This window comes from Crotalus tigris, unplaced genomic scaffold, assembly GCF_016545835.1.
Source record: "Crotalus tigris isolate CLP2741 ecotype Arizona unplaced genomic scaffold, ASM1654583v1 scf7180000018693.663989, whole genome shotgun sequence".
Taxonomy (NCBI): Eukaryota; Metazoa; Chordata; class Lepidosauria; order Squamata; family Viperidae; genus Crotalus; species Crotalus tigris.
In genome coordinates this window covers 363,637-378,576 of record NW_024097152.1, presented here as the reverse complement: position 1 = coordinate 378,576, position 14,940 = coordinate 363,637, and the positions used below count along the sequence as shown (strand labels likewise).

Genomic DNA, 14,940 nt, shown 5'->3' with positions numbered 1-14,940 from the left:
CATTTTGCTTCTTTCAGTGGCCTTTTCAGTAAAGAAACGTTACACGCAAGCAGATGCTGCAATCTAAACTGGATTACCAAGCTAGGTGACATCCATGTGGGCTGGGAATTATGGAACCTGTTATCTGATCCATTTGGAGAACTCAGTCTGGCTAGAATGGCAGGAGTAAGGCAATTTCTGGGCTGAATCTCCACTGTGCACTTAGCTAATAAGAGTTTCTCAATCTTGGTGGCCAGAATTCCCCAGCCAGGCAGTTCTGGGGGCTGAAGTCCGCCTGTCTTAGAATTGCCAAGACCGAGAAACACTGGCTATCAGTTTGTACCTGAACTAAACAGTGCAAGAATCCCAGAACCGCGGGCCTCAGTCGGGGATATTCTGAGGTGGCCCAGCTGCTGCTGACCTCAACAGGCTTGTAAGCAAACCTCCACAGCTGGGTTTTCAGACATGCCAGCTAGGCTAAAATGGATTTGGGGAGCTTGTATTTCAGGATGCTGCAGAAACCAGGCCATGGCCGGTGGTTACGGTGCGAGTCTGGCTTTGCAGGTTGCGTGAACCAGCCACCGTTTGCAGAAGACCAGGAGGCAGGACTCCACTTCGGGGCCTCTTGGAAAGGAAGGAGAAGAGAGGGGAAGGTCGCCTGTTGAAGTTCACCGAGGGAAGCCAGGGGGAGGAAGGCAGTCACCGCGTCTCCCTCTTTCCCGCTAACTCGTGAAGATACCCCCGCACGGACGCGGCCGTGGGGCGCCGGGAGGCAACGGCGAACGAAGAGGGGAACGAAGCGGCGCCGCCGAGCCGGAAAGACCATCCGCCGGACGCCCCGTTGGGCTTGAGCTCCGCGCCCTTCTTCCCCAGCTCAGAGCGCTCCCCCGACGGCCCTTTCTGCAGGAGGCGGCCGACCGCCGAGGCCGGGCTGCCGACGCCGAGAGCGGGGGCAGGGCCGGTCCCGGTGGAGAGAAACCGGCGGAGGGCGCTGCGCTGGCGCTCCGGCTCCGCTCCCCCCGTCGGGAAAAGGGCGGAGCCGCCCGAGACCGGCCGCGCCGCCCCCGCCCCCCGCCGGGCTTATATCCCCGTCGGGCGAAGCGGGGGGAGCTCCGCTGGGCGGCTGAGGGCGCGAGCGGCGGGTCTGGCGCGGGGCTCGGCGGCCCCATGGCGTCGGGGTGGGGAAGGCTGCCCGGGCCGGGCCTCCTGTTGCTGCTGTCGCTGCTGCTGCTGCCGCTGCTCCCGGGCCCGGCCGGCGCCTGGTACAAGCACGTGGCCAGTCCGCGCTACCACACGGTGGGCCGGGCGTCGGGGCTGCTGATGGGCATCCGCCGCTCTCCCTACCTCTGGCGCCGGGAGGAGGCCGGCCCGCAGCCCCGCCGCGGCCCCCCGCCGGACCTGCCCCCGCGGTGGCTGCGCCCGCCCCGCCCCGCCTGGCCCGCGCCGGAGCCTCCCCGCTCCGACGGCCGCTGGGCGCGGGAGTTGCCGGCGTGGCTGGCCGGACGAGCGGAGGGCCCGGGCGCTTCCCTTGCGGCCGAGGGGGCCCGGGCCGGCCCTGCGGAAGCGGAGGCCGCCCAACAGGTAACGGCCAGACGGGGCGGGCGGGCGGGCGGGCGGGCGGCAGCGACTCCGCCCGGGAGAGGCCGCCGCGGCCAGGGGGGAGCCGCTTCCGGGCGGGGGGCGCCGCGAGGTCAGCCCTCCCTCGGCCCTTCGCCCCGCGGGGCTGCTGGGCCGGAGCCGTCGGGGCGTCCGCGGGGCAGGCGAGACGCTCGGGCGGGGCTGCTCCGAAGGCGGCGCGGCTCCCCCGCCTCGGGCTCCGCCGGCCAGTTTCGGTTGCCCGGCGGCGGCGCCCGAAGGGGCTCTCGGCAAGGGTTCCGCGGGCGGCGGGCGAAAGCTCTCGGACGGGAGCCTCGGAGGCGGGCAAAGGCCAGCACGGCGTCGGGCAGGGGGTAGCTCGCCTCAGCCGGACTCGACGTCGGGGGAAGGACGGGGGTCTCCTCTCCTCCCACCTGCCGCCTTTTCCGGGCGCGCCTTCCGCCCAGTTGCCGGGGGGCGGCGGGGCGGGGAGAGGCTCGGCGGGCCTGGAAATGAACCGGCGGGGGGGGGGTTCCGAAGAGGTCGTCCCTCTTTCTTTTCCCCATCGTCGTCAAAGCAAAGGGCGTTTCGGGGCGGGGGAGGACTTGGGGAGGTGCAAGGAGCCGCTTTGCCTCTCTGGTGCAAACGCTGCGCAGTTACTCAGCAGCGTCGGGGAGCTCTGGGCGCGAACTGAAGGGGCTCCCGGGAGGTCCCGGTGGATACTTTAGAAGCCTCTTGGGGCAACAGACGGGGGGGGGGGGCTCGGCTTTCAGACAAGAGTGGTAGGCTGGGGATTCTGGCAGCTGAGGTCCCGCTGCCTGCCTGGCTGAGCGTTGTGGGAGAGCTGCAGAGCCTGTTCCTCTTCTCTTAAGCCACCCCAGTTGCTGTTTCAGTTTGTACAGCCCTTTACCCTTGACGTGACCTTAATTTACCCCATTAACCACTAAATGGTTTTCCTACAGCCAATTTTGGGGAGCAGACCAGCTTATCAAGTCATTGCAGTTTGCCGCTTTCTTAGGTGTGAGGCATGATGTTTGTGAGAAAGGGACCGTGTCTGAGCGCCTGCCCTTAGCCATCTTGCTCGCTGTTTTGCCCCCTCCTCAGAAGGAGCCCCCAGCAAGGGAGAGAAGTCCTTCGGTGAGATGCAAACAGCTGCTAAGACACCCACTTCACCAGCTTCTCTTTTCATCTCTTTCAGTATTTTCAAATCTGAGATATGATTTCATGTGAAGCCACAAGTCCTGTGGGAAGAACGCCTGAGAAAGGCCACGGGGAGGGGGGGGTCACGGAAACCGATTTGGGAAGCAGAGTGTGAGCAAAGAACGGAGCGAGCGGCTTGCCTGTCTTCTCCCCCCCCCCCCAGGAAACCATCTGTCCCTGCTTGCCTTGAACCTGCCCGGACTTGCTGGAGGCCACAGAGTGAGTCTTTGGGCCCGTGGAATTGGGGCCCCTGTTTGATTCTCTTCTTTCCAACCGTTGAGACGTGGACGAGAAACTCCTGCCGTCTTCTAGCCAACTTCATGCTGACGTCTGAGGGTGGAGAAGAAAGAAAAATGTATGAAGTTCGTTATGCTTTTTCAGATGTCTCTAATGGCTTTTTGCTATATGATGTGTACTCTGCCTTTTCCCCCTCTGGGACGCTGTACTAATTAAAACTGAAATGTAATCAACCCGCTTTGAAGTTGTAATAAAAGATTGGATAAATTTTGGAGGAAAAGGAGTATGAGGATGGGCTCAGCAGGTGAGCACCAAAAAGAGGAGGGCCAAAATGGGGGCGCTGAGGGATGGAAGGAAAATATAAACCAGGGTTTGTTTTGAGAAATATAAGGCTATGGGTCTGGTGTGAGTGTGGGCCTTTCTGCTACTCTTTACAATGACGGATTGTTTTCTAAACTTCCACAGGGCTTGAAATTTTTTTCAAGGAATCCACTCAAAGTTAACACAACTCTTAAAATAGCTGCGGTTGTTGCAGGCTTCTGCAGAAGTCTTTCAGATACCAGCCTGCTTTAATTTATAACAACAGCATCCTGGGTTCATGCAACCACTACTCTGATCATTTTCAAAGGATTGTAACAATGTTTCCCAACCCTGGCAACTTTAGGATATGTGGACTTTACCTCCCAGAATTCTCCAGGCAGCTTGCTGTCCACATGTCTTAAGGTTGCTAAGGTTGGGAAAGACTGGATTATGGCCTTATCAGAAATCCCATTTCCTTCAAACCCAGCAAGGGCCAAGTGTGCCTGGTGGGCTCTGAATGCTGGAGCTCTGCAGCAAGGCGTCTCACTTCTGTGAGGTGTAACAGATTATCAATCTGGCAAAATTCAAGAGCCTCAAAAGCTTCACTCGAATGAACAGACTTCAGAAATGGCAAGTGCAGTTTAATGGGTATTTGAATTCTGCTTTTCATTAAAATCTCAGAATACTTTACAATAAAAGTCAAAACAATCTCTTGAGTGCAGCTGAGTTTAAACAATCATAAAATGATGCATGTTATGTGCAAAATCAAACTTCTCTTGTCTCGGTGGGAACTGAATTGTCAGTGTCTGAACAGGAAAGAGATCCGGCAGCTGCCACACGCAGCGGTTGGATGTGAGCCTCCAGTATCATCAGATGCCCCCAAACCACACACACACTGCTGCATCCTGAAGAAGTCGCAGTTTCTGGATGCTCATCAAAGGAAGCTTCCTATACAGTCCATTGTGGTAGTCCAAATGGAGGGGGGACCAAGGTGTGAGATAATGTGAGTAGTGTCTCCCAATTAGGAAATGGGATCAATTGGCACACAAGAAAAACCTGTGAAAAGGTCTTCCCAGCCATGGCTCCTACCTGCTCTTCTCTGAATCCAAGAAGAGCCCCAAATAGCACAATAACTCAGGAATGCAATCCCATTCAAAGCTGAAGAGGGAGAATCTTCCCCCAAACCCAGCCATTCTGTCCTTCCAAGACTGAGCTGGATCTACTCTTTCCCATCCAATCCCCCACAGTCTCCAGTCCCTGGGAAAGATCCTTGATGGTATCACTAGATCAATTCAAGACAGAAATGCCTAGCTGGGTAATGTTGCTTTATTTAATTTACTTATATATTCAGAGAGGGCTCATCTCCCCAATAGAGCAACACAGCCTCAGTGTACAATGGATGACCTCCCCCCAAAATGAGGAACCTGTAAGGACCTGCCCCAACTGGCCCTCTCAAGAAATCACAGCACCATGGGGTTAATCAAAAGAACGTTTACTGAGAGACAGGAGGTTGCAGTAAGGTCAAGCAGAATCTAACATTCCCGTGCAAAGCGCCCAGCTATTCTTCCCACTTTGAAATCCAGCCCCCTGACCAGTTCAGCAGCCAATACAGCATCGCAAAGTTGTTTTGAGAGCTCTGAGGTACAGGACAGATAACGGTCATCCTCAGGGCGCACTGACCTTGAAGTCAGGCTGGAACCGGCTGGGAGGGAGTCCGTTCTATCTCCGAAGATGATCCCCCTCCCTAATTCTCAAGCAGTTACAGTGTTACAGCAAAAGTGAAAGTATGCAAAGACTGCTCCCCCAAAGAGAGACCTCCTCCCCCCTCCACCAGAACGGCAGGGCACCCTAAAAAAAGGGGACCTGACCAAAGGGGACCTCTCAGCCCAAGAGAATTCTTAAGAGAGGCCATCAGCACGGGGTCAGTTGGCTTTCCTGCAGCTCTAGGCCTCTCTTTGGCCCTCTCAGTCAGGTCCTCTGGAAGCTGGCCAAGCTTACAGGTGCAATTTGGTTCTCATTCCAGTTCTCATTTCAAGCAGTGACCAAGGCCTCGGCCCAACTGCACCAGGAACAACCCAGGTTCCTTTGAAACCCAGTAGGATCCACTGGATGCTGGGATTAAAGGAAGAAACTATACAAGTGGGTCCCATCTCCCTGCAGGGGAGTGCAGCCAAAGGAACTTCAAGGCCAACAGATCGGCCTGTGATCAAGGACTGATGGAAGACCATGTCACTGCCTGAGAGAAGTGCCAGATCTGCCTGTGACCCTCCAGGAGTTGGGCCAGAAATGGCAACCAGAGACAAGCTGGCCACGTCTGATCCTGACCCAAGGAAGAAAGGTTGGGAGTCTGCCAGTACCATAAACCTGAGGAACTCCACTGTCAACCCAGCCCTGGGTTCAAGCATCTCCAGGGGAGGCTGCCGTGCAGTGGGGACAGTACACCCACCACAAACCCCGCAGCCCAGCAACACATACGGAATTACACAACCAGCCAAATGTGGACCAGCTTCCCTGGAAAGGCAGGTAGATCAGATAATGATCGTCGAGCCATTGCCGTCGCCTCTTACCCACACTGTCATCCCACAGTTTAAGTCTGACTGGACCCCTATTTTGACACCAATTGCAAACGGTACACAATTGCAGAGTTTTGAATCAGAGTTTGGATGTACTTAACGCTTTTACTACTATTCTCAGATCCAGCACAACTAATTAGAGCTACATATCACTGATCCACATGAAGTCCCTAACTAATGTAAGCAGAGGGTCCTCTAAATTAGTAATCAGATCATTACCCAAAGTTGTCTTGCAGCTCCTTTCCCAGATGTCCCATTGTGAAAAAAGAGTGACAGCAGCAAATGAAACAGCAAGCTATAAAGTGGAGAATTTTTTACATGCTGCATCTACACTTGTCACACACTTCTCCCAGTGGACCCTTTTCTCCCTGCTTACCTACCTCATACCCTACACGTGTTGCAGAGAACAGCTGATTGTCATTCATTTTGTTGTGAAATATGGTTACATTTTAGAAGAGAATATTTGGGGGAATGGGATTCTTGATCATGGAAGTTCGGGTCCTGGTTCCTGGTACTTGATCCATCAGTCATCCTTCTTCTGGATTTTCTACCCTTTGGCCCATCTCTGTTTTTGGCCCTCCTAGGATGCTGCTGTACTTCCATGTTCCTTAGATCAAGGATTCACCCTACAGTTCATCAAGCCCATCATCCCTCAGGATCACCAGAAAAATGGTTTGCTGAATCAGCAGCTCTTACATATGTTATATTGTATGTTATGAATTTATCACAAATATATAAGTTATGAATACAGAGGGTCTGTAATACAACCATAGTTAGCCTTTTCATGAACTCACTGGGAAACTCACATTGCTCCAGTTTATGTACTATTGATAAGGAAAGATTCTGAGTGCGTGTATGAACGATTTATTGTTGGTGATACCAGGTAGAACATTAGTGGGCGTAAGGAGTGTACTGGATTGCGCTTTTCATGGAGTCTTGGAACAGAAAGTAAGAATGTTAAGTTGTTGACGTAACCTGATGTACATATGAATCCTGAGTAAACAAGCTGGGTATAAAGAGAAGACTGGAATGAACCAGACTCCGAAGTTTGAGATGACTCTGGTTGGCTCAGGGGGTGCCCTGAATCTGCTTCCCAGCCCACTCTGACACGGCCTGATCACCTGTGTTGAGAGTGTAAGTGTCAGAATCCAATTATATTTCATCTCTATTTATCAACTATAGAAAACCCCATTTCTGCCTTCTCTGGATTTTGTCATATAAGGAAGGGAAGGGGGTGAACAAAGGGGCTTTATGGCCCTCACTTCCTTCAGTACACTTCAAAGGGACTGGATGTGGATATCACCAAAAGGACTAACCATAACAATGGGGCTATTACCTTTCATGTACTCCTCTCTGAAGTCTCCATCCAGCCGGCAGTAAGGAAAAGGGGGTGGAAGTGTAATGCCTGAGACTGTCGCTGGAAGAAGGGGATGATTGGGTGGGGCCACTGGGGAACCCCTTAAAACCTTGAATGGGAGAGCTTGGACACCAAGTCCTGTCTAGAACGCCTGCAACCATTTTCTCTTAATAAAGGATGCCCGTTGGAAGAATTATTCCAAGAGTTCTGTCTTCTTAAGATGCAAAGTGGGGGGGGTCCTAACAGTAAGTGAGTATTGTGTGAATGAACACCCTAGTTGGGCAGCAATACTTACAGCAACTTGAGTAGCTTTGTTGGGCACAGTTGTTTGAATAGCCTTGTTAGGCATAACTTATTGTAGTAAGATAATTGAAATTAGACAAGTATATATACAAATATAAAGGAACTTATTAAATTTAATTGCACACGCCTTGCATTTTGTCCGAATAACACAAGAATAAAAGAACTATGGAAAACTTCACTTTGAGTGGCTTGAACTCAATTTTATGACACAGCCAGGAGGTGCCATTCTATCCAAACAGATTCTCTCTGACTCAACCAGCTTTGGTTTCCAACAGACAGGGAGATAGGGATGACTTGGATTACTCCCAAGAAGACTCTTATTGTCAGGGAGAAACATAACCTCCTGCTCTTGAGGAACCCCACCACAGCCTTCTTGATAGTGGCTTTGGTGGCTCTGCCTTCTCAAAAATCCCCCCCCCCATTCTCTTTTGGCATCCATGCACAATATTTTCTCAGACTGCAGCTATTTATTCTGGGTGCGCCACTAATTTTTTCTTTGATTTTTGTTTTGGGTTACAAAGGCTTGCTTCCTTTATATTGGTAGAGGTACCTCAGGATTAAAAGATGGATTATCACTGTTCTAATTAAAAATAGTATTAAGGTTCTTAACAAGTATATCAATGATGGTATTGAACGGATCATAATATTGAGCATTCACAGCAGCCCTTAAAACTGAACCCAGAAATCATGAGATCATGGCTGTGAGTCAGTGTTCTCCCTCCAGGGCAGACAAGGCCATACTATGGCTTGCTACAACCCCCCCCTACTCTCCCCCCCCCACTGATGTAAGTGAGGAACATCTCAGGTCCTGGTTCAGACTGCCAGCCTGCAGACTGACTCAGCCATCAGCCCCATTGAGTTTGATGGTGCTTAATTCCTGGAAAGAGTAATCATGGCTATAGCTCTGACTCTCTTATCTGCTATTCCTCATTAATTCATCCATCCATCAATTAAAATTTGAAAGGGTATCAAACTTTTTCATTATAAACCCCAAGAACAACAAATTTTCATTTCATTCATTTGTTCCTTCCTTCATTCAGTTTATATAGCTGCCCATCTCACATGACTCTGGGCCGCAGCTTCAGCCATACGAAGAGCTGTCGCTCTTTGTTGGCTGTTTTTCTCTCTACCAGTAGACCCTTATGCAGGTCTTAAATTGCCCTGGAGGGGCGACCACCATCGAGGAGGCTTTTGCTTGGCTGCAGTGGAGCAGCGGCTCCCCCTACAGTCTGAGCTAACTCCGTAGGGCCGATGGAGAAGAAGATTGGTCAGTAAAATGGCTGATCATTTCGCTGTGCCAGCTGAAGTCAGAAAATCATCTAAGCATAAAGAACCACCGTGATGAATCCGGGTGAGACCTTTCCTCCCTCTTTCCGTCCTGAACTATTTTTCCTGCAAAGAGCTTGCTTTTGGGATGACTTCCCTGTTCTAAGAAAGCGGCGTCTGTCTGTTTGGGGAAGGGGGGAATACTTCAAACAAAACTACAGAGTAGCACTTATTATATTTTGAACCTTTTGGATATTGGGCATCCCTGGAAAGATTTGTAATTTAGAGCATTATTTTACTTACTATACTGAAGATATTTGCTTTTTTCTGTCTCTTTCTTTGTCATTCTTAATGAGATAAATGCTTTTAACGTGCAAAGAAAAAACTTTTTATAGCTTACTGAGGACGTCTTGTGGTGAAAATATTTACTGCAATTCTAATCTCTTTGTTCTGGTGTTTGGAGATGTTTTTGACCTTCAGGAATTAACAAGAAGAAAAGATAAAGGCTTGGAAACAGCTGTGGGTTGTGTCTGTAATTTAAAAATTGTGGAGGTGGATGTATATGGACTCTTAATAAATATAGTTTCCACAAAAAGATTAAAAGACTCTTTTACTATGGAAATAGACAATTTTTACCCGCAGCTTGACTATGAGCTGAAATTGGAAAAAATATTGGAAATGACAGAGGAGGTGAAGTCATGGAGAAAAACTAAAGGTTATTTTGCAGAACCACAAGCTGAGCCTCAAACTTTAAAAGATCGACTATAGGCCAATAAGAAGCCCATATGCAACAGTATACACAATCTGAGATGGAAGAAGAAGTTACTGATCAATTGAATTCTGGACTGGATTATAAGCTGATATTGGAAAAAATATTGGAAATGACAGAGGAGATGAAGTCATGGAGAAAAACTAAAGACCTTCTAAATTCACAAGCTGAGCCCCAAATTTTAAAAGACCAATCTACAGGCCAAGAAGAAGCTTATATGCAACAGTGTACACAATTTGAGATGGAAGAACCCACTGATCAATTGAACTTTAGAAAAATTCTGGACCCAAAATCCCAGATTGAGACCTTAAATAACTACTTTATAAATCAACTAACTACTACAGAGGAGGATATTTCACAAGTCTATGTACAAATGGAAAACTTTGAAGATCAAAAAATGACTATAAGTGAAGTTCTCCCATTACTTAAATTAATAGGAATTGACAGCCAGATACGATCAATTGAAAGTTATGACAACCTGGATAATCAAGCTGAAATTATAATATGGAATAAAATGGACTATATTGTTTATATGATACTGGAAGAAGGGGAAGAGAATTTTGATCAGATCAATTTGTTGATAAACATTAGTACTCAAATACTGAGATTTGATGACATAGATGCGACATTATGAAACCAGCTTGGTACAGAAAAACAGCCAAAGTTAGATTTAAAAATGTGATTTAAAATCTTAATTATTGGGTTAAAAAGGCTTTAGAGATTTGGACTGATTTGACAATCTAATTGAGTAAATGAAAGCAGTAAAATAATAATTGGTGTAATAATATGTTTGTCTTAGATATGATAGTTAATTTGGTTGAGAGTTAAATTTTACTTAACAGGTCGAAATGATTATTTTTTTTGTTTTGTTTTTTTACTCTGTTTATATAGAAAACTATTTTGTAACAGCAGAAGAATTAGAGAGATCTATGATAAGAGAAGAAAGGGTATTAATTAATGACGTATTAAATTAAGAGATGGAATATATGTGAACATATTAGATGGTTATTCTTGAAATTTTATGTGTGTTGTAGAAGGAATACCCAAAATTGGAATATTTTAATTGACATTAATGGAGCTTAAAAGCAGGAATGATTTTTGTAGATGTAATAGTAGGGATGATTCTGTGGATTGATTGTATTTTAAGAAGAAATAGATTAAACTAAATTTGTTATAATGTGAGGAAATAGAGGGGAGAATTTTTAAGGTACTAATTTTAGTTATATATATATGACTTGTTTTGCTATGATTGATTACCCTTTCACCACATTGTTTTCCTGAGCATTTTGATGTTAAAATAACCAATAAAACGCGTAAAATTGGAAGTGTCTTGGCGACGTTTCGACGAAGTCTCATTCGTCATCTTCAGGCTGGTGCTTTCAGCTTCGTGCTTTGAGCAGCAATGTGTGGTCTTAGCTGTTTATTCCTTTTAACTGCCAGTGGGGTTATGAACTGATTGGGTGGGAGCTTGGCTGTGTTCTGATTGGGTGGAGGTGTGTTCTGAATGGTTAGGGGCTTGGCTGTGCTCTGATTGGCTGGGGGAGTGTTCTGTTTGGTTGTGCTCAGGTTAGTCTGAGTTGCAGAGGGGTTTAAGATTTTGGGCTGCCTTGCTATTTTCTGGCTTCACGTTCGTGGTCGTGTCTCCTCTTCATGGAGGGTGTCAGTTTGCTTCATGTATGGATTGGAGGGGTTTAAAGTAGCTAATGATGCAGCTGTGGTCTGGCTTCTGGTTTGTGGTCGTGCCTCATCATCGGTGTGGCTTTGGGTTTGTTTTTTGCGTGGATGTGTGGTGGTGACCTCCTGTGTGGTTTTTGTGAGTGTGGGTCTGGTATCATTTTTTGTGTTAGGGAGTCGTTTGTCAATAAGGGCGGGTTTCCAAATGGCTGGTAGGCGGGAGGTATCATCTGCTTGTTCATGCTGTGTGGGCGTTTTTCTATCTCGATGGCTTCTCTGATTATTCTGTTATTAAAATGTTCACTTTTGGCAATGGTTCTGGTATTTTTAAAGTCAATTTCATGTCCTGTGGCTTTAAGGTGTTGGACCAGGGAAGATGTTGGTTCCTCTTTTTTGACTGAGTTCTTATGTTCTTCAATGCGTGCACTTATTCTTCTGTTGGTTTGTCCGATGTATGTGGTGGGACAAGTGGTGCATGGGATTTCGTATACTCCTTGATTTTCTAATTCAATTTTATCTTTGGGGTTTCTAAGGATGGTGGATATTTTTCTGTTTGTGCAGAATGCTGTTTTGATGTTGTGTTTATGGAGGATCTTACTGATTCTGTCTGTGGTGCCTTTTATGTATGGGAGGAGGGCTTTGCCGTTTTCTTGTTCTTTGTCTTGGATTTTAGTGGGGGTTTCTTTTTGGATTAGGTTTGTAATCTTATTTCTATGGAATCCATTGGATGTTAGTACATTGGTGAGAGTGTGTAGTTCGGGTTTTAGGTGTTGTTCGTCAGCTAAGCGTTTTGTTCTGGAGATGAGTGTCTTGGCTACAGAGTTGATCTGTGCTGGGTGGTGGTGTGAGAGAGCGTGCAGATAGCGGTTTGTGTGTGTTTTCTTCTGGTAGATGGTGTGTCCTAGGGAGCCATTGGATTTCTTGTAGACTAAGACATCCAGGAAGGGAAGTTGGTTGTTAGCTTCTGTTTCCATGGTGAACTGTATTTTGGGGTGTAGGCTGTTGAGGTGTGTGAGGAAGTTGTCCAGTTTTTCTTTCCCATGTGGCCAGATTATGAAGGTGTCGTCTACGTATCTGAGCCAGAGTTTGGGTTTGTGATCCGATTTTTCTAGAGCTTGGGTTTCAAAGTGTTCCATGTAGAGGTTGGCAATGACAGGTGAGAGGGGTGATCCCATGGGTGCTCCTTCTGTTTGTTTGTATTTTTGTCCATTATAGATGAAGTATGTGTTGGATAGGCAGTGGTTGGTCAGATCTAAGATGTGTTTGGGGGGGTTATATTTGTTTTGAATAGCTGTCAAGGCTTCTTTGATAGGCACTTGGGTGAAGAGGGATATGACATCGAAGCTCACTAGTAGGTCGCTGGGTTGTAAGTTTTGTTTCTTTATGATCTAAAGAAGATCATAAAGAAACAAAACTTACAGCCCAGTGACCTACTAGTGTTCTGGTGTTCGTATTTTATTTGTACCATATATATATATATATATATATATATATATATATATATATATATATATATATATATATATTTAATAAGAAAGTTATTTAATAAAAAACTGTCTTAAATAAGCTGACCATATCTAATACTTCAGCTAGGACCCACAGTGCTTATTTCTTGGGAGAAATTAGGACAGAAGCCCAAGCAGAACATTTTATTACTAAATGTTAGTTGTTGTAAACGAAGATAATTGTTATCATTACGCTGGCTACTTCAACATCAGATGATAATAGAAGAAAATATGGCTTTCTAAACTGGAGAAAGGCCGTCCAGACAGGAAGGTCAGAAACTGGGACCCTGAGGCTTTCTGATCTCCCCAATGCATCAAAGTTTGCATCCAATTACCTGCCCTATTTAATGTGAGAAGGGAAATTATTATGACATGATGATTAGTAATCTGAATCAATCAAATCTGGTGCTTGTTCCGACTTTGCTCTAAATTATGGAAAAAATCCTTCTGTTCTCTTGGTCAAGTCTGATATCTTGTTTTCACCTGCTTTGTGCGACCCTTTCTTCACCTGCTAATGCCAAACACATATATTGTGGCAATGAAAAGAACCATACAAATGGCCTTGGAGCTCACATGCTGAAACTGTTATAAAAACCAAAATCTGTGTCCAGCCCAGGAAAGGGAGAAAGCAGGAGAAAGAAGCAGGAGTGGCTGCCCCCAATTCTCTGAGGCATAAGAGGGAAGGGAGCCTGGCCAGGCTTTTGTCATTCTTGACTCATGTCAAGAAAGGCACCATTGCAGAGTCTGTTTTGCCTGCTTCCTGACAGGCCTGTCTAAATTAAAATAAACTATAATGTGCTTCTATTTTTATACTTCCTGAGTTAACCTTCCTTTTTGGTTTTCAGGGTGTCCCCAAGGGGGTAAAAAAAAGTGAAGATGGCAGGGATGAGCACATACTTGGAACTCCACTTCCCTTTTGCATGTGTTTTGGAGTGTGTGTTTGTGTGTGTGTGTGTGTGAGAGAGAGAGAGAGAGAGAGAGAGAGATTAAATCACACAGTGGGTTGGTAGTAACCACTTTCTTGACTTTCATGCTTCTTCTCTCCACCACAGATACCCCCTCCCCTTGGGTTAAGCCCATGTCATGGTTTTTGGATTCCCTTTTGCTTTGCTCTTCTCTCTGAAGGAGAAGGTTGCCAGCAAATTGGGACTTTCTGGCATGACACTGCTTGAATTAATTTCCCATCAGAAACCAAATTCAGATACTTTTGGAAATGCCCCCCTCCACCTTGCTGCATGGTCAGTGCTGGACCCCAAGAATGGTGCTTTCTTTTCCTCTGCTTCTCATCCTAACTCACATGTTTTCAAGGCACCACCAGGATCAGGATTTCCATCGTAGACCTGGTACCTTGTTGGCGTCCTGCCATCAAAGAGGAAGAGAGGGGGAGGCACTTGGGGCAATCCACACCTGTGTATCTAAAGGTAGGAAATGGGGAGGGGGAGCTGAGAGGGTGGGGAATGTTGGGTTTGGCTCTTCATATCAGTGAGCAGGAACTTCAATTTCCACCTCACCTTCCTGCAATCAACAACTTTAGTAAAAATTATTTTACTAAAGCAGAGTCTGCTTTCCTAAATGATTATTTGGGGGCAGGTTAATTTCCTTGGATGTGCATATATCTCACGTGCATCCCAACTTCTTCCCTTTTTTGGCTCCTGTTTTATTTGAACAGTTGCAGAAATTGGGTATGTCTAATTTAATGAAAAGAAGGAGTAGAGATGACGTGATAGCAGTATTCCAATATCTGAGGGGCTGCCACAAAGAGGAGGAGATCAACCTGTTCTCCAGAGCACCGGAAGACAGGAGAAAAAGCAACGGATGGAAACTAACCAAAAGAGAAGCAACTTGGAATTAAGGAGAAATTTCCTGACAGTGAGAACAATTAGCCAGTGGAACGGCTTGCTTCCAGAAGTTGTGGGTGCTTCATCACTGGAGGCTTTTAAGAAGAGACTGGACAGCAGTTGTCTGAGATGGTATACGGTCTCCTGATTGAGCAGGGGGCTAGAATAGAAGACCTCCAAGGTCTCTTCCAACTCTATTATTCCTTTAACAAACAGCTTTTCAAATAGATTTTTCCAACCACAGGAAACAATCCGCCATGCCTCAATTATTTTGTCAAATTAAATTTGCCTCTCAATACTAAGAATTTAAGCTATTAATCTTTAAAATCCCCTGAATCAGAATTTGAATCCAGAATTTTCTGGA

At 46.8% G+C, this 14,940-nt stretch overlaps 1 protein-coding gene across 2 annotated transcripts; it reads left to right on the top strand.

The window, feature by feature from the left end:
* The first annotated feature begins 929 nt into the window (after window positions 1-929).
* NPW (neuropeptide W) lies at window positions 930-3,229 on the top strand. 2 transcript variants are annotated; one of them, XM_039355560.1, is made up of 2 exons: window positions 930-1,560; window positions 2,918-3,229. In XM_039355560.1, the coding sequence occupies exons 1-2, from the start codon at window positions 1,147-1,149 to the stop codon at window positions 2,942-2,944; spliced, it is 441 nt and encodes a 146-aa protein (XP_039211494.1). In that variant the 5' UTR covers window positions 930-1,146; the 3' UTR covers window positions 2,945-3,229. The 2 variants fall into 2 exon arrangements, with proteins under 2 accessions (XP_039211494.1, XP_039211495.1); XM_039355561.1 differs by having other exon boundaries at window positions 934-1,560; window positions 2,753-3,229.
* Window positions 3,230-14,940: the final 11,711 nt, after the last annotated feature.

Coding starts and splice junctions, on each gene's coding strand:
- NPW (XM_039355560.1), top strand. CDS start 1,147: ATGGCGTCGGGGTGGGGAAGGCTGCCCGGGCCGGGCCTCCTGTTGCTG. Junction 1,561..2,917: donor AAGCGGAGGCCGCCCAACAG/GTAACGGCCAGA, acceptor CCCCCCCCCCAG/GAAACCATCTGTCCCTGCTT.